Raw genomic sequence first — 25,330 nt, 5'->3', positions numbered from 1 at the left:
ATAATTTAATTCTCTTTTCCATCTTTTCTAGTTTTGCAGACTTCTGGTCCACATCTCGAATAAGTTTCAAGTATTTTTTCTCTGACATTGCCTCGGTTTGAATATCATAAATTTTAAATCAAACTTAGAGAGTTTTTTCACCTACTTTGCCGTTTCCCTTAACTGAATTCTTGCTACTCAATTGATGAATTTTTAAAACATACATTGTAATACATATGGAACAAATGGAGCTTTGCTCCCGTTTCTCAATTCAATTTACTGTCAGTCAAGTCGTAAGGCTTGTAGAGATATTAAGATTTTTTCGAAGCAGGAGAGATGAAAAATTAAGAATGCCCATGCCGGGATTTGAACCACTGATCTCTCGAATACGCATGGAGCGTGCTGACCACTACACCATGAAGGCTGCTAAGAAGGCGAGAGAAATACCTTATAGGCTATTTAAACGAATCAGTCGACTTGGATGGACGAAACTATGACTAGAAATGCCTCTGAGAACAGTACGAACAGTTGACGGATTTTGAGAAGGGGCATATTGTAGGCCTCAGAGAAACAGGTTGGTCAAACAGACGTATCGGTCGCCACCTCGGTCGAGGCGATATGGTAGTTGTTCGGTTTTTGCAACAACAGATCACGGAAAGGAAAGTCTACCTCGCGAAGGGTCAGGGCATCTCAGGAATACAAATGGTCGCGAGGATCGCGCAATTATAAGAGCGGCCACTTTCGCACCAACGTCGCTAGCATCGATTCGACGCCATTTAGCACCGTCGATGTATCCAGCGGTATCAAGGAAGACCATTTAGAGACGACTGGCCGATGCTACTGGTACATGCTTCCGACGTCCATTAAGACGCTCACCACTGACCCCACATCATAGGCAGTAAACGACTGGATTTTTGCCGAACTTTACTGGGTTTTTGCCGAACCTTGTGATCATCAGCGATGAATCCCGATTCTGTCTCAATGCTGATGACCAACGCACACGTGTTTCTGGAGGCGTCCTGGCCAGCAGTCCGTTCTGAAATTTGTTGTCGAGCGGCATACGGCGATTACGAAAGCTGTGACAGTAATAATTGCGAAAGGTGATAATTTCTTCTATATGTTAGAGGTAAACTATACGATATTTTACATTAATTCACTTGATAACTAATTTATATGTATGTTGTATACACAATGCTTTATTAACCTAATTAAGCACGTTATATGAATATACGTTTTATGTAGCATTCCCTATTATTCTCAGTTTCATGCATCAGCGAAAAATCCTACATCATATTACTCGCTGATACTGGAATACAACTCTCTGTAGCTTCTGATGATGCAAATTTAATCTATGTATTTATGATTATGTTTAGAGGAGACTTTCTTTTACATTCTTAACTTACCTCTCTCCAGTTTCTAAATGCGTGACGATGACATCCCGGATATATATTTGCGGAACATTAAACAACCTCCACGTGAGAGGATTCAGAAGAGAAGCAGTGGATCGCCACTCGAGGTCCAGCCTCAAGAGTCTTCCCATTTCTGTTGTGGAGACTAAAAACTCTACCACACCTCCGGGTACAAACTGTACGTAACTGAAATAAATAAAGCATCCTTTAACATTTTGTGCAAGCGCAGAAATTCATCTAGTCATGCATTTATGCTAAAACACTTACTGCTGTAAAAAAAAAGAAAAGAAAAAAGAAATAACTAACTAACATAAGCTTTTTTGTGAAGATCTAGTCAGCTCATAGTATCAGTTATATGTTTTCTCAAACCTATTTGATTGTTTTTTTGGCGTGTTTTATTTCAGATATTGCATTTCATAAAAATGAATTTGACAGTTAGCACTAAAGTACAAATGTACTTCACTCTTCGATGTTTGACCCTTTGAAATCTTCATTTTGAACAAATACATACGATGCAAAATTCATCCTTTTAATTGATATTTTTATGGTTTCTAAATGTATTTGTTTGTTCGCAAAGAATATTCGGATTTATATCAGCCAAACTATATCTGGTAGCTAACAGATGTATAATTAGTTCTAAAGTAGCTACAAAAAATAGACTGCAGCTGATGAAGCCTACATGGGATTTATTTTTGAAAGATTTTCAAATTTTATGAAGGGCTTTGGTCTCTAATCTGTGGAAATGGAGGGCAACTATAAGAATTAACTCTCTCCCTCAAGGGTAACACGTATTCCTAATCTTAAACGGAAATTTATTCTCATGTTTCAATATTATGCTAATCAGTAAAATATTTTATTCGCATAATGAACATTGGATTCTGTTATATATCGCTCTAAGAAAAACAGAATCTGAAATAATTCTACGACTTATTAGGGAAAAAAATTAATCATTGAAATATATCAAGAAAATTCACTTAAAGTTATAAATACAAATTTATTAATGGTTAAAACATAAATAAAAGTATACACGCGTGTCCAAAGTCCCCTTGACATGCAAGAAATTAAGGATTACGGATTACCTAAAAACTGTGACCTATAATTTTATGAATTTCAGTGGAATGGTACATAACATCATAACATATAAATACAAAAAAAATTAAGAACGCTGCATATGATTTAAAACTGTACCATGTACCATGAAACTGTAGTAGTATAGTTTCATAGTGCATGGTAAATAGTAAACCAAAAGAAAAGTAAAAAAAAGGGGGGGAAAGGATGTCTCTGTGAAAATGCTTTTTCAAGGTAGTCTCGTAAGTTCTCTATCGGTTAAGATGAAGAGATTTTGGTGGCCACTGTATTCTCTCAATGTTTTCACTTTCAGGGAACTTTCCGACGAGGTTTACTCGATGTGGACGAACATTATCGTCCGTAAGTTAAAAGGCATTTCACATATGAAAGTTTGAAAAGTCTTACATGAGGTTCTAAGACCTACTGGAATGGTACATAACATCATAACATATAAATACAAAAAAAATTAAGAGCGCTGCATATGATATAAAACTGTACCATGTACCATGAAACTGTAGTAGTATAGTTTCATGGTGCATGGTAAATAGTAAACCAAAAGAAAAGTAAAAAAAGGGGGGAAGAGGATGTCTCTGTGAAAATGCTTTTTCAAGGTAGTCTCGTAAGTTCTCTATCGGTTAAGATGAAGAGATTTTGGTGGCCACTGTATTCTCTCAATGTTTTCACTTTCAGGGAACTTTCCGACGAGGTTTACTCGATGTGGACGAACATTATCGTCCGTAAATTAAAAGGCATTTCACATATGAAAGTTTGAAAGGTCTTACATGAGGTTCTAAGACCTCAACCTGATATTTCTGGCCGGTTGCAGATCTGCTGTTGAACACGTGTCCATCGATCATTATTAATCTGTATACCATCACGCCTGCATTACCGAAATGGCCCCGTTTCGTAATGGTCGGAGAAAGATTTTGTGCTTCTGATTTCCTCCAGATGTATACATTTTTAGAATCATATGTTAAACTAAACCTCGACTCATCAGTAAGGAGGACATGAGACCACTAATGTCCACTCCAGTTTTGATGTTCCTTGCACCAATTAAAGCGATTTCTCTTTTTTTTTGGGGGGGGAAGCTAATGAAACACATACCATTAGCTTTCTGGTAAAATGACCAAGCCTTTTGCGTACAGTCAGCTCCAGAAGCGGATGCAAGCTCTGAACGCAGCTGCATAGCAGTAGACTTCTTGTTCCACTAGCAGTTACTGACGGATATCTATCTTGAGTAGCACTTATTCGTTTACGACCTTGTCGGGACCTCCTTTCACTGTTCTGGAATTGTTTCCATAGCATAAAAACTGTCTATCTTGAAATATTTTCCCATTTTATTGCTTCGATAATTCTTTGCCATTCGGCCGATGATAATTCCGCACTTTACAGAATTTTCCAAATAATACTTCGGAACCATAACATATTATACAGTGTTTAATTTCGAACACACCGAAATTAAATACTGTATTTCAGAAATTCTTTCAGATATTTACATTGCTCAAAAAGCTTGATTCACCGTCAGATGATGTAACACCTTAATTTACATATTAAAAACCATTTGATCATTTTTGATTGGATAATGCTAATTGGGCTAGTCTTTTATACATTCCCTTAAAACCATTTATTACATCGATAGGCTATTCCATGGATTATCATTACTTTTGTGCATGTAGTGATAAATCTGGGATTGAAATGTACCTAAATTACCTATATAAAGGTGTTAGTGATTAAAATATATTAAGAAATCTACGCAAATAATAAAAATTATATAAAGAAGTGAACATTAATCTTAAAAAATATATATAAAGGTTTAAACTGTGTAAAGAAATATATGTAAATGACGAGAATATGTAAAATATATATATATAAATGATAAATATAAAATAATAATAATATAAAATAAAGACACAGAACAACAGAATCTGATAGTTATAAAATTGAATGATAATATTTCATTTTAAAAGTTATTAATATATGTACTCGATGAAAGCATTTTCACAGAATCACTAATGAATGTATTATTTTTAATATATAATGAGATAAAAGATGCTAGTTTTATAATGGCATGTTTAGCCTAGATGATTGTGAATATTAAGGGAACGGAAACTTTGTAAAAGTTTTATGCTTTGTAAAAGCTCGTATAATTTAACTGGATACTGCTAAGAACTTAGAAAGATGAAGATCAAGCCGCAAAAGGCGAAAAAAAGCAGTACTGTGTCAAGAGCATGGATGTTGATGCACAGTTGAATGAATAAAATTGTTGAACTTAATTGAATTCATGCCGAGTATTTGGTATAGTCGGTAGTATTAATGTCGTATTGATGATTCTCAATTCGATTTTAAGACAAGCATGAATAATTTGTGATGTTTATCCCATTTTGTGGAATAAATGTTATAGTCTGGCAGTAGATTTCACTGTTAAAGGGACACCGCTAGAGGGCGCAGAGTGAGTACTGTGTAAGAATGTGTAATTGTACGTAATGGCAATATGTTTCTGTTTCCCAGTATAAAAGCTGGGGGCTTATGTCTCAACCAAACTTAGTAAGCCACATAACATAATTTAGGATAAACAGTCTTGGATTCAGCACTCCAGTGGAATGTGCTGAATATGCCTTTCTTTTTAAAGCATGACCTTAAATAGCTAGTGCTTTCAGCCAATGATATGCAAAGATTTAGTTTTTAATCTTTATATGTAGATAAATTTAATTCACAGCTAGTACTTCTGTGCTTTAACGAAAAGTATTTTCCACTTACTGAAACAGAGAAAACCTAAGGAAAGAGAGTGTAACGGTTCATTGCTCAAGAATGATTTAAAGCAGCTCAACCTTTTGACTAACGCGTACATCTAAACAAAAATTGAAAATTTTTAGTACCACCACTACATTTCGCAATGATTACTTTTCAATTGCTCAATAGAAATATTAAAAAAAAATACATATTTTGCCATTTAAACAACTTATTGGCTATTTGAACACAAAAAATACTAGATTAAAATTTGGTTACCATTTTAATTATCAAAATTTAAGTTATAATACTTTAATTCTAAAATTTAGTGTGAAATTTGGGCCTATTTAAGAGAGATCAATTTCTTCATGTCTTGGTCTTATTTCACTCAGTTTTAATCATACATTAGGATCCACTTTTAATTTTGTTCTATTTCATTTTTCAAATAAAACATGGAAGAAAATCCTTGTTCACACAAACAGTTGTGTAAGAAGGCAATAAAAATTTATTAGCCTTATTTGAAATGCCTCTAAACTCTTTTTTTTTCGGTTCAGCCAAAAGTTAATAAATGTGTTATTTTTGAAATCCTCAATTAAGAGTTCGATCACAGAAAATTTCTTTCAATTGTTCTTTTCCTTCACGAAATTTTTAAATTTAATAATTAAAAATACTTTGTTTCTTTCCGTAACATCAATTTTTCACTTCATTCAATTGCGTACCACCGTTTGAGAATCGCTACTCTAAAAGAATTAATGAGATACTATTATCATTTTATAGGAACTTATTTTCATTTTCTATTAAATACAGCATCCATATCTATCACTCTTTTAAAAACATCATCTATAGCAAATATTGTTATATCTACGACTAAAAGAATATTTGTCAAACGTACAACATGGAAAAACCGTGAAAACTGCCATGAACACAGATTGTTCGACACTTGCTAAAGTTTATAAGCGGCTATTGACCTTGAACAAAGCTCAGATCGCATAAATTTACGAGTGTTAGAGGGAAAACTCTATGAGGATGCTGGGGTTTTGATTTTTGAATTTAATAGTTCAATATACTTTGCTTCTTTGCGTACCACCGGTTGAGAACCCCTGATTTAAAGCTAAATGAAGCGTATTCTTCAATTTATATAATGTATATATTATTAATATACCTAAGACATTTATGAAAATGACATTGCAAAATAATTATATCGTTTCATAAAACAAATATAATTTAGATTACTTGTCAATTTTTAAGTAAAGAATTCTTACTCTTTTTTAGCTTCTAAAACGGGGGACTGTGCTTTTGTGCCAGTGAGTCTAATAAAAAGTCTGCCTTTTTCTGTGATGTGCATCCTTGCTTCATCACTATAGGAACAACGCAGATGAATGTAGTAATGGTGACCTGTTAAAAAAGTGTGTAGCTATAAATCTTAAGAAAAAAAGATGGGCTTATCATCAATAAAATATTGTAATACAATCCCATCTTTTTGACGTATAAAGATTTTTTAGAATAGGATGATTATCCAATATATATATATTTTAGAAATGATTAGTATAAATAAAGATAATAGAAGTTAAATGAGAATATCACACAGCTCACAAACATCTAAAGCTCTTTGAAGGTCTTTTGTATTTTAAAACATTATAGCCAAGCTATGCTATTGAAAGTCAATTTGCTTTTCCGATTTAAAATTACAACAAAAGCAACTTACGACAAAATGGCTCTGTGTTACTCGTATGCAGAAACATCTTTACAGGTTCATCTTCAGCAAATTTCTTCCATTTGTCCGCTTTCAAGCCCATGGGTGCGCAGAGTGACACGTCTGGTCCGCATACCCAAGGACATTTGCCAACTGAGAAGTTCTCATAGTTGTCGCACACGTATCCGTAGAAAGGACAATCAGAATTCACCGATTCGGTGAAGAATTCGTAGGCCCGGATATGGTTACAGCCGATGAAACGTCGAATACCTGTCGAGGGAATGCTGTTGCGAGTTCAGTCATCAGTGCTGCAATGATTTCTTCAAACAGAGAGCATGAATTTCAACAATGCAAAAGAATTTTACCCAAATGATTGATTTTACGTTTATGTATTATTGATTTTACGTTTTAATGTGCAGCTAGTGCAAAACAACATTATTACAATCTGATGATAATGTATCTGTTACGAGTATACTGCATATTAGGAAAGAAAATTAATGTAATAAGTAGTTGCGAAGTTAATGTAATGCTAAGGTAAGGCGTTATTTCGTCTTGTCAATCTGATGTGTAGAATATAATGTAATGTGTAAACCATGTATCGCAATATATAATGTAATGTGTAGTATGTAATGATAAACGAAGTATGCACTATCTTGTTAATTTGATATGCAGTACATAATCTAATGCGTAAGCCAAGTATCGTAATATATAATGCGATCGTAATAGTGTCATATGTATCATAATATGTAATGTAATATGTAATGTAATCGTAATGGTGTCATATGTATCATAATAATGAAATAATTAATGTAATCGTAATAGTGTCATATGTATCATAATATATAATGTAATATGTAATGTAGTATGTACTGGTTAATAAGCAACATGACACACAATACAAAGCCCAATTGAAACAATGTGAATGCAAACTGTATAATAGTATTATGTATAACGATGTAGGCAGTATATCGAGTAACGGGTACAAAAGGCAGGGTGCTGATGACAATTCAATATGCATCCAGTATATAAAGCATATCATGTGTATAATTTATCCTGTATAATGCAACACCTGTGTATAACTAATTTTCCTGTGAATAATTTAACCCGCATCGTGCCTTTAACCCCCTATTGCGTATAATGTTCCTATGTATTATTAATTTCCCCGTGTATAATGTAATGCGTACCCAGTCTATAATGATAATATGCATAATGCGTATCCTGTGTCTAATGCGAATCCTGTGCAAAATAACCCTTTTATTATGTACCAATATACGGTTTATTAGGAAAGAATTTTAATGTAATAAGGTGATGTGAAGTTAATGTAATGTTAGGGTAAGGTATTAATTTGATATGTAGTAAATAATGCAATGTGTAAATCATGTATCGTAATATATAATGTAATATGAAATGTAAGATAAAGTTGGACGTGGTGCTGTACTGATTAACCCAAATGGTAAAGGGACAGTGCCCACGTCCTCCGTCGCTTATGAAAATCTAATCCTTACGAGATATTTTTTATTTTACCAAATAACGACAGCTTTCAGTCTTTGCTTATAACTTACAAGGAATTAGCGCATTATCATGTGCTGTAGTTTAGCACGCTCGAAACAACCAGGCAAAAGCACACCTAGTTTTTCGCCATTTTTTTATTCTGAAGAAACCTAATGGGTTTTATCCTGTCTAACGACGCGTGAGGTTAGGAGAAACTTTTTCGAGATACCAGTTTCTCTTATTACTACTGTATGAGGGTTCCTAGCCGAAATAATGTATCGCTAGACCTGATTTCCCGGCTAGCTAGGCGTAACCTTTAGTAATTGAAATGAGAATGATTCGCCTAAAGGTGTGTCCCTCGTAATTTTTCCTAGAACTGATTCTGTAAGTCGACTAATCAGATATCCCGAAAGCGAAAATTCGCGAAAATGTTTCTTTCGATGCTCTGTTGAGGTCAGGTAGAGATATAATGCTGGTTCAATGCCTCAACTATCTTAGTATTTGAAAGTTTTTAGTTATGAATATGCCAATATCTTATTTGATACACGTAACTGGTATCCTTACAGAAAATAAATATTTCACAACAATTCATGAAACTGCAAGCAACAGTTTGTAAAGTTCAGTAGATTAACTTTTGTGTGAAAACTGGAATAGCAGTAACTGCACAAAAGAACGGTTAAAAGGACCCTTTATTAACTCTAACTACAATGCGTCAACTCGACGCTAACAAACTACACTTCTGCTTGGGCGGTAACTGAAATCGGATAGCGAAACTAAAAGTTTGAAGATATGAACAAGTGATAAAACTAAACTACAGGGCTCAGCTAGATCTCGTTTCTAAAACCCCCGTCGAAACTAGTGGCAGCAAGTAAATGCAATTAAGCCACGTAAACCAGCAATAAGCAAAGATTTAAACTGGCAGAGGTGGAGGCTGTAGCCTAACTCTCCTCTTTCCTACCAAACTCGGTTTTTAAACTATTCCTTCAAACGCGCTACGAAATTTAAATATTCTGGCACTGACAATTAGGGGAATGAAGGCTTATAGGAAAGTTTAAAATTAAACTTTAACTTGTTAGTTAAAATAAATTCCTACAAGTTTATGAAACTCTTGTCAGTCAGTCTAACGATAAAGGATTATAAACTAACAGGGTTTTTCGCTCTGTTAGTGTCTTTGCGGCATGGGGCACTCTAAATATATAAATATATGGTAGCCGAAAGTCCTTTCGTGTGGTTTGGTGGTAGGGGAGAGGGGTGAGCGACCCTCGGACTCCCCCGCCGTGGTGCTCTCCGTCAAATATGGGGTGGGAGCAGAAATCCAACTTCCTTGAGACTCAACCATTCTTCCATGAAATTCATGGACAAGACAACAACAAATGAAAGGGAGGCGAGAAGAAGTATTTAGGATCCAATGCTTTAAGAAATACATTTCTTACTAAGCACCTGTACTCGTTTCTTACTCTTAAATTGAAGATTGATCTTAAATTGAAGAAAATTACTCGGCTTTTTATATTTCTTAGTTCTAATTTCCGAAAATATATATTAGGTTAGGCGAAGGTTTAGGTTAGGCGAAATGTAATATTTATTGCAACTGAGTTAGCGATGGATATAATTTTCTGATGCAGATAGAATACAGTTTCCGTGGATTAAATATGAAACACATATTCATAACATATTTGAAATCACTGAATTTAAACATATAACAAACACTTTTGCTTGGCTGAATTATATAATTCGTTTAATGCAGTTCAAAAATACAAAAGGAAATGAAAGGCTGTAGGTGACATGGAGTATTAAGTTTTAGGGCTTTCACACCATAAAATATTCATATTCGTAGATTTTAAAGAAAATTATAATATTTCTTTGTGAAAAAGACATTTTCTGAGAAAATCTATTGAAACGCATAGACTCCTAAGAAGAATTTTTAAATTAAGTTTACAAAGATAATTTCTTCCTAGGAATTGAAAAATTTAGGTAGAGAGCGATAAATTTTACAGAAGATCAGAGATTATAGTACACGTTCATAAAATTTGATATCATTTTAACCTTCCTTTCTTTTTCAAATTTAAACTTAGTCTAATATGGGAGAAACTGATGCTTTGTAAAATTAAGCTTACCAGCTCTTCCACTGAAACCAGGAGAACCCCGACGTTTTTATCTCATCTCCTAGTAAATCGCCAAATCCCTGGCTTTTAATTTATCATAATTTAGATCATCTCTTTAGAATGTCAAAACTAAGGCAGCAATATTATTGTAATACAGCGAAATTTAGGTTGCACAAATTCCATCAGTACCCAAGTAATTGGTCATTTTTGTGATTCTTTTCTATTACAGATATATAACGAAGTTTTGTTTCACTACTCGTGTTTTCATCGATATAAAATTTCAAAAAAAAAAAAAAAATATTCAATGCTTTTAATATATTTTATTATACATCAAAATTACGTTATAACTAATTTAATAATTAGAATTATGCATTATAAAGTGAAAAATATTACGGACAATTTAAAATCTTTTTTTTCTTCGTTCATAGTCATAGTTATCAGTTTAGAGAATCCTTTGAAATAGCGTCATTGTGTGGCGCAAAATTCTTTATGTTTTTCCTGTTTCAAGGATCACAGTGATACTGTACATACAACTATGAATGAAATCGCATTTTATACTCTCTTGCTTTCTTTCACATTTATCTTGTTATCATTTTTTACTATAAGTTAGTTTTAGAATTCATTGTTCTCGCAGCCTACTCAATAACTCACTCAGGTAAAAAAATAAATACAGCTGCTAAATCAATTATCTAAAAAAAAGTTTCAGATTTTAAATTAACATCCAAAGGGGCGCTTTTTTAACGTTTTCTGTGTTACCTTTATTTATTAAATATCACGTTCTTTGCACTTGCATTAATTCCTGAAAAATACTAATTAGCATTTCCACATTTATTTTAATGATATGCATTTCAATTATATTGATTATTTAGCTAGATTTCACACTTTGTTGCAGATGATCCGAAGAAGGTTTATTTTAATGACTAGCGAATTATTTTTATTAAGGCCTATCACTAGTTTCTAACAAGTCCCTAAAATATCTAAGCTATTTTTGTACTTTGTTCCCTCTACATTTAAAGAACAGATGGCATATTTATTAAAGACGGCTTAAAAGTTTGATGTATAGTAAAGATTCATGTGTATGCATTTGTGTTGTGTACGCACCATACAGTAAATCTCCTTCCTTTTCGATAGCTCCAACCACATTCTGATTACATCCAGGTTGCCTTTTACCGCCGTTGGGATAGAAGTCGACGTGCCCACAATCTTGTATCATACCTAGTCCTGAAAGAAAACAAAATATTTAAAAAAAAAAACATTGATAAAAAATACATTGATTAAAAAACATTTATTAGACTGAGTCTCCCATAAACTGTAGGGCCCACCAGCGGCCGAGCGGTAAAGTCGCTGAACACTGGGAGCTCGGTCCGAGGTTCGAATCCCGCGAACGGGCTGGCTGCATGGGTGTTTTCGTGGTTTTCACCATGTGTAACGCGTATACAAGCCAGTCTCCCTTAGAAAGTCCTCCAGGAAGGCGTCCCTTCCCTTAGGCAGATAGCCCTAGTGTGCTTTGCCATAATTAAATACGCCACACCACCCATAAGCTGTAGAGAATTTCGAAGATAAAAATAAATGTTCCAGTTTATTCTCTTCCAAGTTAAGCAAGTTCCTAGTTTGATAATTTATTATTAACATTTATAAGACAAATAAAATGTTAATTTATAATTTACTTTTCACTTAGACTCCCATTTTTGATATCAGAAAATTTCTCTATAAGAAGATAAAGATATCATACACAACAATGTAATAAGGTACAAAAAACAACCGTCCAAGTCAGGTACAAGTATGTGGGGCAAGGTACAAGGTACAAGTGGCACAAGTCAGGTACAACAACGTCCTAGACGTAATGGATAAAGCCCACACACATTATCCATCTGACCCTTTCAGGGCCCTTCAATTGGCAGTTTATTTATAATTTTAAAAAGATTACCAGAAAGGTTAGTTACAAAGGTTACAAGAAGTTTATAAAAGGGTTACACGAAATTTCTTATGGAATCTTTGTTTGCACATTATAAGAGTAGAGTTTATGGGTGACATAAGTTAAGGTTGATGGGTGACATAGGTAAGGTTTATGGGTGACATAGGCTTGTTGATATAGTTATTCGATGATGGATTTAAACCTGTTTATGTATCTTTCAGTTCTGGGATTCTCACTTGTGTATTTCTCAGTTACTGTAGAAAGTGAAGAAACTTAAGAACTACTAAGCGAATAATCGCTTAAGTTCGTGTGACAAGAAACAACAAGATGGAAGGATAACTATTTATTATTCAAATATGAATTAACAGAACTCCATCTTGGAGTGTACAATAAAAGCCTAAGAGGAGTACCTTGAACTTAAGAGGCTAAGAAATAAACTAAAACTAATCTAAAGAGATATAGCCAAAGCTATCACTATTCTAACCGAGTTGGCCCCTTAACTCTGTTTGACTACGAAGCTATCAGGGGCCTGAGTACGACCGAGCGTAATAACAGCTTTGCGAGAGAGTAGCCAAAAAGGCAGACGCGCGCAAATCAGAAACTCTGATTCCCTCTAACTCAACAAGTAGAACTTCGCGGTTAAATACCGCTCTTCCTCATTATGTATTCAGAGTGATTCTAAAACTAAGTTCTGGTCGGAAGTAGTAAGTTGAAGTTAAGAATTTGACAGGAAAGGAACTTAAAATTTAACTATTAATAAAATTAGCATAATCCTTACACAGTGATGTTCAAAGGATCTTTTTAATTTGATACCACAGCTCTTTGGGTGTCTAATGTGAAATCTTTATTTAGAGGACATGTAAAGAGGTAGTGATCAGGATCCCTTTTTTCCCCACGTATACACATGGGTGGTTAATAACTTTCTATCATTTATATATGTGGAGAAGGGAGCCATGCTCGGGAATATATTGTGAAATAAAATACACTGATATAATGGTGCTGTCACTAATCTTTGGAAAAAACTTAAATGTTCTGCGGCCTTGATCTCATTGGTTGTTGATCCCTTGTTGGTTCTTGATCCCTTGTTGGTTCTTGATCCCATTATGTTGCCCTTCTTTACATGATCATATTTTTAATTCACGCTTTAATGCGGATCTTGGCCATGGGTTTTTAGTGTTATCTCCTAGTTGTTCAAGTACAGCCTGTTTTGCTAGAATATCGGCTCCTTCATTGCTTTCACAGTCATTATCTCCTTTAGTCCATGTTATAAAGTTTTTGTTGCTATTCATTATGTTGTGTTGAATCTTGTCTGTTATTGGAGAGTTGGGATATTGATTTTTAATCGCAAACATAGAAGACTGGCTATCTACTACGACATGGATATTATTGATTGGAAGTCTTAGGAGGAAATTCATACTCTGATTGCTATATTTCTGCTTGGTGTACAAAATTGTTATTATGGAGGCCTTGCCAAGGAACTCGTAAACAAAGAACAATAATGTAATTAGACATTTCTGGTCTATTCAGACAATTCCTCGTTAAAGCGGCCTCTTCATAAGCCTCTGGAGACATCAGAAGTGTGCGCGTTATAGATTGAGCCATTGCCAGTTTTGTACGACTTGATGACGACTAAACTCGATGTCCGCTGTAACAAGAAGACACTCTATTCTTTTTAAATTTCTTTATTTTATTTATATACAGAAGCAATTTTTCTCCTACTTTAATTAAAAGCATGAATATAACATAAGCTATTTAAAAATTTCTTAACTGAAACTAATACATATATGTTTTATTATGTCTACGTTTTGATTTAAAAATGTAGGAACACTGGGTTCAGCCTGGTTATTAAAGATGAGTTTCTTTGCTCTAGTCAAGAATAATAAATAGTTAATCAATGCATTTTCAGTATGTAATAGGCATGAAATTTCCATCAGCATGATCGAAAGGAGTTTGTATTTTCTTATGAGTACGGTGACGGTGAAGATGATATCGGAAGACCTGATTTTGTTCTCATTGTGCCATCTACGTCAACCATTTCTTGTTCGAAAACGCTGCTTTCAGACTTTTAACGAAGATGCTTATTAACGGATATCACCAGTGAAAGTTGACGTATAATGCAGTTCTGCTAGTGCCTAGATTCGAACTCAGAATTTTCTAACTGTAGCATGACGAATCAAAAGGACCGTTCAGCCTCAAATATTGAGGAAACCGTGTCGTTCTTGTCATTGGATTAGTTGTATATGCTTAAATAATGTGTTTCAAAATTATTAGGTTTTAAATCTATCGATTTAAAATTATTATTCTTTCCTTATGAAGTACGTAAATGTGAGTTATTAGTTGTAAGGTGTTTGTTAATTTTATAACAATTATTTGAAATTTTGAAACCCTTTAGTTTCAGTTCTTGTTTCCCACTTATAACTCCCTACCAGAATGAGTTTTTAGAATCGCGTTGAATGCAAATGAGTTAGAAGTAGTATTTAAAGGTAGTTCAACTTACTTCAAAAGAACTACTACTATTGATTTAAAAGCCCGACTGGGGACAAGGGGCAGTCTTATTATTTTCTTTGAATGAATAAAACGATGCAACTATAAAAAATAAGAGTACTTACCACCAGTGATGATACTTCCTCCATCTGTATGAATGACGTCCACAAACTGGGCGTCAGTAGGATCCAATCTCACTTCTTCCATTGTGTATTGAAAATAAGGCTCAGCTGGATCTAATCCTATAAGAAATAGGAGCAGGAGTTTCAATTTTTCAAACAAATTTACGTAATTTTGAGCCTGCAGTTAATTAACTCAGAAATTTGTATTACGTATGTATATAATAAAAATTTAAATGATAATTATGAAAGCTGGATGATATATGAAACAGGCAGGCGTAGCCAGCTGAGCATTTCTTTGTTCTTAGTAAAACATTCCCAAAATATATATAACTATAATGACGCAAGCAATGTGCCACTGCTCCATAATTATTATCTTACTTTTCACGTATTCACATAATTGTAAATGGCAGTAGAAACTAGACAGCGGACATCGTCTCAGTAGCGGAAGGAAGTAAGAAAAATAAGAAGGTTACGATATTCACACTAGATTGATTATAACGAAATTATTGTTTCTCTTATTTTAACTGATTGATTAAAAGTTTTGATTTACCGAATTTTCATTATTATTGGATAAAAAAATGTCACTTTCATTACTGCTGTTATGTAAAAACATATGGAATGTTATAAAGAACCACATGATAGGAATTAATTTTAAAACCACTCTCTTCAGAAACAGTTATAATAACTATGTTGCTATTTTTGGGTTAGAAAGAGAAAATAATCAGTCTTGCATGAACCACAGAATATCGTGAGTGAGACATCAATGGTGGCAAGCAGCACGGAATGATGAGTTTTAGTTCAAAATACATAACTCTGATGGTAGGTCAAGAATATAAACCCAGTATGCCAGATTATAACAATGGATCCATCATGTCAGATTAGAACTTTAGTTGGTCACGCCAGCTCATTGAGGGTTCTTGTGATATTTTTCCTTAACAATGTAGGGAAACTTTGGTCACATTCACTGCATTGAAGTATGTAGATCTAGATTTGCTGGGAGACAGCTAGCATCCGTTCATGCTTTTCTGCCATCCTGATGGAGTGCACCGGCATCCCAACTAGTCCAGTCTCAAAACCCGTCTGTCTTCATTCTGATTCGAGAAGTATTTCACTGACTTTTCTGTGTTGCACCGACCATCGACACGCCCACATTTAAATCCATTGAACAGCTGTAGGATATAATGTAAAGAATATGCAAGCAAGTCATCCACCAGAAGCGTTCTTAACTCATTTATAGAATATTCTAGATGACGCTTGGAAGGCCATAACTCTGGAACCTTTTTAGAGACTTTTTGAATCCATGCTCCGTCTTGTGACAGCCATTATTTCTCTAAAGCTCATTGTTTCTCTAAAGCTTTATTTCTTTGGACGTAAGTTCAATTTAAAGGAATATTTCTTAGCTAATTTCCAGTCTATTTTCAAAAATAATTTAATACACATCATTTGTAAGAGAAGGGCTGTTTTTACAGTTTGAAAAGGCGAAACGTCGTATGACAGATGCTTCATCGGCCTAGCTAAGACATAAATTATAATACGTTTACGTAAAATTAATTAAAATCGGAAGAAATATTTGATGAAACAGATCAGGATTTTATTACTGAAAATTTTACTCAAGAGGAAGGAAAAGGAAACTCAAAAGGAACTGACTACTATTTTAATTAATATTTTGTTAAAAACAATGTTTCGAAATTTCGCATCAAACTTTTATTCAGATGAAAATATATGATAAATCCGTTTATACGGGAAATTAGAGTGGATTCTCATAAGACGTTTTAAAATATTGCGATATCAATAGGATTTTTCTTTCCAATGTCGATAGAAGAAACAGGAAATTTTGTTTTATTCAAAATGTTTTTAGCAAATTAGAGGACTCTGCCGCAGCCGTCGTTACTATGGTTATGAGGCAAGACAGAAGAAGTAAAATTAATCTTGAAGTGCTTATCCTAAATTAATACTAGCTTTTATAACGAGAAGGGCATTTAATTTGTTATTTTTAGGTTTGTAAAAGATTTTTCAGTTACCGTTTATTAAGCACTTTTGAGTGAAGTACAAGACTTTAAGATGAATATTTAATTAATTATTGATCATTGAGACCATAAATAGTGTTATAATTTCTATAATCACGAAGAAACTTTTAAGATTCTGCTTATGGTAATCATCATTTCAGTCGAAAGTTTAATTCACTTATAATTATTAGTTTTTTCGATAAATTAAATTTTAGGATTCGAAAATTGTTTCGTTTCTATGCCTGCGATTTTTGGAAGATAAGTCGATGCCAATTTTATGATGATGGAAATGATAATTGAAAACCCCAAATAAATAAAATCAAAAAAATTCAAATATAAAAAGGGCATGACATAATAATGTGAACTGTTTAAAATGTGAAATCTAAGTGGGGTTTCGTTAAAGTAAAATTTTTAAAACGAACTTCTCGCCTAATTTTACACACGAAAAACTTAATTAATCAAAATATTTAAATCTATCAATGAAATATTATAACTACGTTTTACAGTAATCGTGTTCTAGCAAAAAAACTAAGAGAAATGCAGTTATCTAATCGTTTTTCAGATAGTTACACATAAAATAATGAGAAAGAATCCCCCCGCTTATTTTGAGGCAGTTCGGAGGACGGACCTAGAATCTCTCAGCCCTCTTCTCTTACCACCAAACCGCTCGAAAAGGTTTTCAGATAGACAGTATTTTAAATGTTCCCGTGCCGCAGATGAACCCAAGCACATCGGTGCGGTAATCAGCGTTGGTAACCACTATGCCCAACAGTGCGATGGTTATTATAAGAAGACTGCCTTGCGATGCTCTTGACAATCCTAATACTCCTGCATTGTGTAATAAGAATTTCTCAGTCTCTTTCCAAAATAATCGTGCTAACTATTGACATATAGCAATGAAAATAACAAATATGAGTGATCATCATTATCGTTTAAAAATTACGGATGCAGTTATGAATTCCAAATCCTTCAGGCTCATCCAGAACGTCTCGTAATCCTATATGCAGCGGAATGGTCACACACATGCTAATCGCACATTAATACAACTGGCACAAAATATTTAAAGAATGAATCTACAAACTGAAAATAACTTAATAGGCAAATAAATTTTCTGAATTGAATTTACTTTAATCACAATTCATATTATTCAATAGATTTTTAACCATGAACGGTAATGCATAACGAATCATAACTTTGCAGGATTTTAGGCATTCAAACTATGTTTGATTTTGAGTTATGAAAGCCTTAGCAGAAACCAGAGCAAAAAGGTGAACAGAAACTATGTTACCAAACCAGACGGCCTAATTTAGGCAAGTACAAATTCTTACATTTAACTTTAGAAGAACAAATACAGTTTGCTTGTAAATGAAGCTATTTACGATTCAGCAAAGGCAATTATATCTTATAGAATCATCTTTTGACAACCTAAGAACAGGAAGAACTTTGACAAAAAGAAATAAACAGAGGGAGACACGGCGTGTCGTAATTTCTCCGCGCTGTTGAACTGAAGACAAAAAAAGCAGATTGCAACTTCGCTGTATCCGTGACGACAACAAATATTTAGTTTACGCATGTTTCGCTTCAGAGAAAAGAAGCATTTCAGACTGTGCCCTTTTGAATGACTGTCGAGTCCAAACAATTGCAACTTTTCATATTTGTCATATTTCTTTTCCTCATTGCCACTCTAAAAAAACGCGTAAGTTAGTTGTTGACTTATATAGTAAAGTTTCACTATAACGCGATTGCAGGTCTGATTTAAAAAAACTGAATATCCACAGTTCATCTACAAAGTTTTAGGACAAAGTTCCAACGAAATCGAAAGTTGAGGAAAACAAAATTTCTTAGCTCCTATTCTTCAACATATAGTCCTTATACACCGTTTTGCCTGTTCATACAAGTGTTTTCTTTACAGAAATCATCGTTTAGAACACTATTAAAGCCTCTCATTACAGATTTGTGAATTTCTTCAATATTGCCAAAATAATGATGTTTGAAGTAGGACTTTACTTTTTGGAAGAGACAGCAATCTGCCCATGGCAAATCTATGAATAGAGGGAGATGAGTGTTGTGATACTTTTCTTTGCTAGAAAATGCTTGACGAAAATTTAATTGTGTGACGGCGAGTGAAAAGGCATTTTCACACGTAACTTCCTGAAATCTCTCCGGAATTCTGTATGTCTTTATAAAATATTAAGTTTACCATCCGTCCCTGAAGCATAAATTTGTGAATTATCCCTTTGCGATTAGGAAACATGATCATTACGCCACAGTTCTGAAGCAGAAGTTTAGTGTCCGTCATGAACAACAATCCAAGCAGATGATTAAGGTTTTATCTCAAAATTATAAGCAAAGTTTCAACTACGATCACGATTTGCTTGAAAAATGTCTGCCAATTTGAATCAAATGATGATACGTAGATATGCAGTCACCTGTCTACTTTGCAGTTGTCGAGTAAGAGACAAAGGAAGAACACATTTTTCTTTTTCCTGAGATTTTTCACAATAATTGTTTTATTTTGAATGGTAGCTCATCAGCTCTCATTCGGAGAGACTGGTGACAATTTTTCAGCAGACGGAACGTTTCCACGTTCTCACACTTTCGTCATTGCAAAGGGCGATAGTTGTTAAATTTATCATCAACATTTTCTCGTCCAACATGAAATCATGCACAGCAGCGAAAAACATTGGTTCGTGTTTAATAGATACCCAAACCCTTTAAACAGTATTTCAAACAATCCCATTCCCGTTTCCTCATTTTTACTGCAAAAATTTAATATTATTCTTTCCTCAGATTTCGAATCCATCACAGCAGATAACTAGATCAAGACAATTTCAGAAAGTGCGTAGATTAAGCGCATAAAAAATTCATCAGCAGATAATATTTTAGGAGAAGCAAGTTGAGATTTCATAGTAGTAAATCCTGTCAGCTGCTCTTTGGCAAGTTCCATAAAATCTGTTAAAAAAATCGATCCTTAAATTTTGCAAATGAACTGTGCATACCACATTTAGTCATTTTATAAAAAGATTTTTTAAACGGAAAAACGTCGCATCATTTAAATTTTTCTTCTGGAATTTCGTATGAATATTGTACGTGAAATATTAGCGACATAATTTATCCTGAGTTACCTCCATTTTTTTCTGAAAAGAATTTTTTGAATATTTATTAAAAGACACAGACCGTTATTACTGTTACGAAATGCCCAGCTGTTATAACTTTTCCGCAAAACGTGTTTAGGATTGCCAAAACGTGGCAAAGAAAGGCAGACTTGGCACGAAATCGCCCATTTGGCGATAAAATCAACGATATGCCAAAGACGGAGTGAGAATACTCTAGAACGAATTCTTATCGGTTTCCACAGAATGTTCTCAAAGACAGGTCAAAAGCTATATATATATACCCTGCCTGTACGCGGAATAGGGAGTATCTTGAGTAGTAGTAGAGTATCTTAAGTTCAGAGGTTAGCTTGAGAGCAACAGAACCGAGTTGGGAGCTGTTCTTTAGTGCTTTGTCGTGAAGCTGTCTTCACCGTTGTAGCCTGAAGGCTGTGTTGCCTGAAACCGTTGTAGTCTGAAACTGTTTACCGTAGTTTTTCGAAGGCTGTAAACGTATCTCTGGAACTGTCCTGTGTAATACTGGGGAATAAATTGCGGTTTGATTTTTCATCAAGTGTTGTCCAGATCCACGAACCCGTAGAATGAAACATTATCTTTAAGTGGATATTGGATTTTTATTCATAAAACACAGAAACCCACACTACTTTTAAGTTTATACTGCTAAAAAAGTTTTAAAGTTCAATTCGATATTTTAACTTTTGAGTTATATAAAACTATAAAAATAAAAAAATTAATTAGAAATATAATTTTATAATACTTTTACTCCATCCTTTGAGTAGTTTAGTACAGTCCCAGACTATCCGACATACTAGGAAATCATAACTGATGTTATGAATAAGTATCACTTTTACCATTACAGGCGCAATGCTGGAAAATAAATCACATAGTTTTTTTTTAAATAACTTATTAAACCCTACAGGCTGTACTGCGGCTAGCTACAGGTTTGCGAAGGATTTTTTAATGATTTTGCCATATAAATAAGAAGAAATGGGCACATTGCTAAAATAAATAAATGGTCGCAGCAAAGAAAACACCTGCAAATGATTCAAGGATAGCAATAGACATAAATTAAATGCTGTTTAACACGAGAAAAATAAAGCAAATCTCTAATATCACTTGCAAAGTAAGTTCTGAAACAGAAAGTATTAATATAATCGCATAGTTTTGAACTGATTCAGGCAGCTAACTCTTTGAAATGATACATTGGCTCTAATGCAGCCGTACATACAAGGATCCGAGACTTCTGGACGTTTCGAGAAAACCTCTTCTAGACTTCGAAAATGCATTTTCCACAAACTTCTGAACTGTTCTAGAATCAATTCTTTTGCTACGGATCGAAACTACAAAATTCAGCATCTTCTACTACGCATTATACCTTTTTCTAAGCGATTCCCTTTCGTTAATCTTAAAGACAAAGCCTCATTTTTAAGTTTTGTAAATTAAAGTCTCGAATGAGATAATTTAAGATACACTGAACTAGAAATAATGTATATCGGGATTGAAAAAGGAACCTAAGCTGATCTCTGGTAAAGACCAATAGCATCGATAAAAATATAATCTGCAAAATGTTTTTCCAGAATGATATTCATATTGACTTGAACCACTTTGTTTTCTGAAATGCTCTGGGCACATATTATTCTTATGGATTACAGGCTCAATGGAAAGTAGCTGGTCCTGATTTTCAAAGTTTGACGCTCGGTCAAGATTTGGTGATCTGCCTACTCAAACTGAGACCAGGGCTGCTATCGAGAAATAGACACAATCTGAGCACAGTGCTCACACACTACATCGGAGCGGCTCGGAGTTGCTTTATTTGCTTGTGTTGCTATAGTTTCATGTGCTAATCAATCATATTACCACAATAACTCATTCTTATTTCATAATAATTCACCCGTACTTTGTATATATTCGTTACACCCATCGTCTTGCGACGATTTTATATAAGGACTCGGTATCTTCATACTGCACTCTGTATGAAAATACCGAGTGGTGAGCGGTGGTCTTATGGTAAGCGGAGTGTCCTGTCCTTATACGGTATTGGGTATGGGTACTCGAAATGTCATCCCATCCTCATACGGTACAAGGTGTTGCATAAGATAATCAGTATATACACCTTCATACGGATCACCTTCTAATGGTTATCCATCCTCACACGGTATCCTTGTTAACAAATTAGCTCTTATTTTTTACTTTGTTATAGCAATTTGTTTTCTGTTAATTAAATGGAATTGAGTTTACCTTAGTCGAAGCTTTCGAAGCATTTTAGTTATTTTATTATAGACAGCACAAAAATACACTTTATTCGGTTATTATTCCTTTCGTTATTATAATAAAGTAAATAAATTTTCAAGTTTTATTCCGTATAAGATCTTTTCACATGTTTCTAATTTTTCTAACATAAGCTGCTTTAACTCCAATTTCACTTCAACTTTTAAGCAAAATAATTAATTTCAGAATATCAATTTGTTTTTCTAGAAACTTATTAGGCAAGTATAATTTCTGAATAATATGAAAAGGCTAAATGCTTAAAAGATCTTAATCCTTTGCTAAATAGAGACACGAAGTCCCGTTTAATGGACTATTCATGCAAATCACTTTTCGTTGGAAGAAAACTAGATATTTTGCTTCCACTTTTCTCCTCAGAAGCATCACCTCTAAAAATATCAGCTCCTTTCATTTTTAAACTAATGTGAATCTTCTTTCTTTGTATTTCAGCATTTGATGACATAATGTATTGTTAAGTTGAGGTAATTTATGCTTCATCTCTCATCTCCTCACAGTTTATTAACTGATATCTTCCTTTATTAATGAAATACGAGTACATAAGGAAAGCAATTGAAACTAAAATAGAATTTTCAGCTACTTTATATTTAATATTATAATGAACATTTACATAATCTTAGACTAAAGAAACTGAATGATTAAAGTCTGTTTGCATGAAATTTTTTTTATTAAAGCATGACTTATCATATAATTGGTTTCTTTCGTTTTGATTTCTAATTCTTTCATGTTCAGGAAATGTTATGACCTTGTATGAGGTAAAATGGATGTATATTTTAAATATAGTGCTGAAAATGTTTTTTTACCTGTGATCCTGCCGAGTCTTTTATTAAGTCTTTCTCCTGCATATCCCGCGACATGTGCTCCTAAGCTGTGGCCAATAAGGTGCATAGAAGACAACGGTATAGCATATACATCCTGCACTCGAAAGAAGAAAATTATATCAGCTGATAATAATTAGTTAGCTAAGTACGTCTTTTATACAATTAAGGAATCTCACCAGATACGTTTAACTAAATAAGATTTTTATACACTCATTAACTTAATTACAATCAAAAATTAATAGATTACTATTACATACATAAAAATAGTATATAAAATAAGAAAGAAAACAAATGAACTATTAGTATTTCACCATTTATTAGCTCATATTATTAGCTGTTAAAACTTTGAAAACCCTTGACCCCTATCGAGATCAAACCTCGTATATCATCTCTATAGAAAAACGCTTTCAACAGTTGAGCTATCATATACCATTAACTAACTTTCGTTATTTTCCGTTTAAACATAAGGCTTGCTTTTCTAATAGATATTCGCAAATGTTTGATGCTGATGCTCTTTGTGATGTGGCAGACACGATAAATCTAGTTCATTACCTACCCATGACAGTATAACCTGATCAATTGTGTCGACTGCATCGCTCAACTATTGCTTTAAAAGTCCTGTGGAAGTGAGGTAAAAAATCTTGTCATTTACATATTCTCAATGAAATGTCACAGTGTATTATGTTTGGATGGCCTAAAGAGACAGAATAACAATGACACTTCATTGAAGTCACCGTTGTTAAATCCAAGCATACTAGAAAATGCTGAGTGAGGTTATCCCATGCGTCTCTATGCTAATATGGTGAGAACCATCATGCTTCAAAATGAAGTCAAGTACTTGTTCTTCCAACACAGACAACTAGTAGTTGGACAACATGCGCAGCTAGGTGAAAGTCCAAGAAAAATGCCCAAACATACTGTAGCTGAATATGGAGGCAGGAAACTTTTATCTTTAGAGATTCACACATCGCGTTCCAGTGTGGCATGCGGATTTTCGATACTTCAAGATCTCAAATTATGCCTGTCTACTTTGCCATATTAGAGAAACATGACACTTACACAAAGACTGTGTGAAAAATATATATTTTCATCTGGGTTTGCAAATTTTAGCATTTTTTTTAAATTTTATTTTTGGGTTTTTAATAGTTTTTAGCACCTGTACCATGTGAAATTTGTCAGGTTTGAAATATATACACTTAACTGACTCTACACTGTTGCTTGTGGCACATCAAGCTATCTGATGATATGTTATGTTGACTCGCTGAATCTTGTAAGTAAATCGCATGATTACTTTCACGATTTATTTTTGTTAATGGATAGCCATCTCGTGTTTTCAGCTTGCGTAAGCAGCCTGCATTCTTAAATTATTTCGTCCACCAAGTAACGTTGTGATAATTTGATTTGAAAACGTCTCTGATTATCAATAGTTAACGATAACGTTTTTGTGTATTCTAGCTCAACATAAGGTTTTTCTTTCTCTGATATTGCAGGTTTGAATATTAACTCCTCCAGTGAACAGTTTGCATCTGGCATATTATTGCAGAAACTTGGGAACTGATATTTCATGTTAGACTTGTATTTGCGAAATAAGTTCATTACAGTAGTGGCATTCCTTTTGTACCATTCATTTTGAATTATCCTGTTCTCCAGTTATGAGACTGGATTGACTTGAAATGAATTGAACAAATGACCAGTTAATTCGAAAACATGGATTTAAAGGTTAAAAAAATTTCTTAATATATATTTCCTATTAGTAAATAGTTCCTGAAACCTCCAGACCCTCGAAATAGGGTACCAGTGTATGCCCATTTTGCCATTCTTTGATTAACGGGCAAACCTTTGGTCCTATGAGTGTCTTTTGAAGGAAGGTGACTTTGTATATGTATGTGCTGCGGATAAATATTTATGAAGCCTTGTCTGTTTAAAAACGCAAGGAAGTTTTATTAGCATGAAAAAATTGATAAAAATATGGTGGGTCAAAATAAAACAGGTTAGAGCAAAGCGGGGTTAGAGAGAATTTACCAAATTTTGGAACTTATTAGCAGTTAAGAATACACAATATTATTCAAAGATAAATGTTACAGATTTCTTAAGTAAACTGGGTTATAGATTTATCT

At 33.8% G+C, this 25,330-nt stretch overlaps 1 protein-coding gene across 3 annotated transcripts in view; it reads right to left on the bottom strand.

Annotated features, from left to right (window-relative positions):
• LOC118185801 (pancreatic triacylglycerol lipase-like) overlaps positions 1-25,330 on the bottom strand; it is a 52,259-nt gene that overhangs the window by 4,671 nt on the left and 22,258 nt on the right. For 2 of the 3 annotated variants that reach the window (XM_035355717.2, XM_035355716.2), the window contains 6 exons: positions 23,196-23,307; positions 14,994-15,110; positions 11,571-11,690; positions 6,889-7,146; positions 6,446-6,578; positions 1,383-1,574 (listed from right to left, as the gene is read on the bottom strand). In XM_035355717.2, the coding sequence (XP_035211608.1) occupies positions 1,383-1,574; positions 6,446-6,578; positions 6,889-7,146; positions 11,571-11,690; positions 14,994-15,110; positions 23,196-23,307 (932 nt within the window). The remainder of the gene's footprint in view (positions 1-1,382; positions 1,575-6,445; positions 6,579-6,888; positions 7,147-11,570; positions 11,691-14,993; positions 15,111-23,195; positions 23,308-25,330) is intronic. The other variant, XM_035355718.2, reaches the window with a different exon arrangement.

The sequence above is a fragment of the Stegodyphus dumicola genome, chromosome 3, assembly GCF_044657685.1.
Source record: "Stegodyphus dumicola isolate Sdum_Otavi_A_Nest chromosome 3, ASM4465768v1".
In the NCBI taxonomy this organism is placed as follows: Eukaryota; Metazoa; Arthropoda; class Arachnida; order Araneae; family Eresidae; genus Stegodyphus; species Stegodyphus dumicola.
This window is presented reverse-complemented; position numbering and strand designations above follow the sequence as displayed.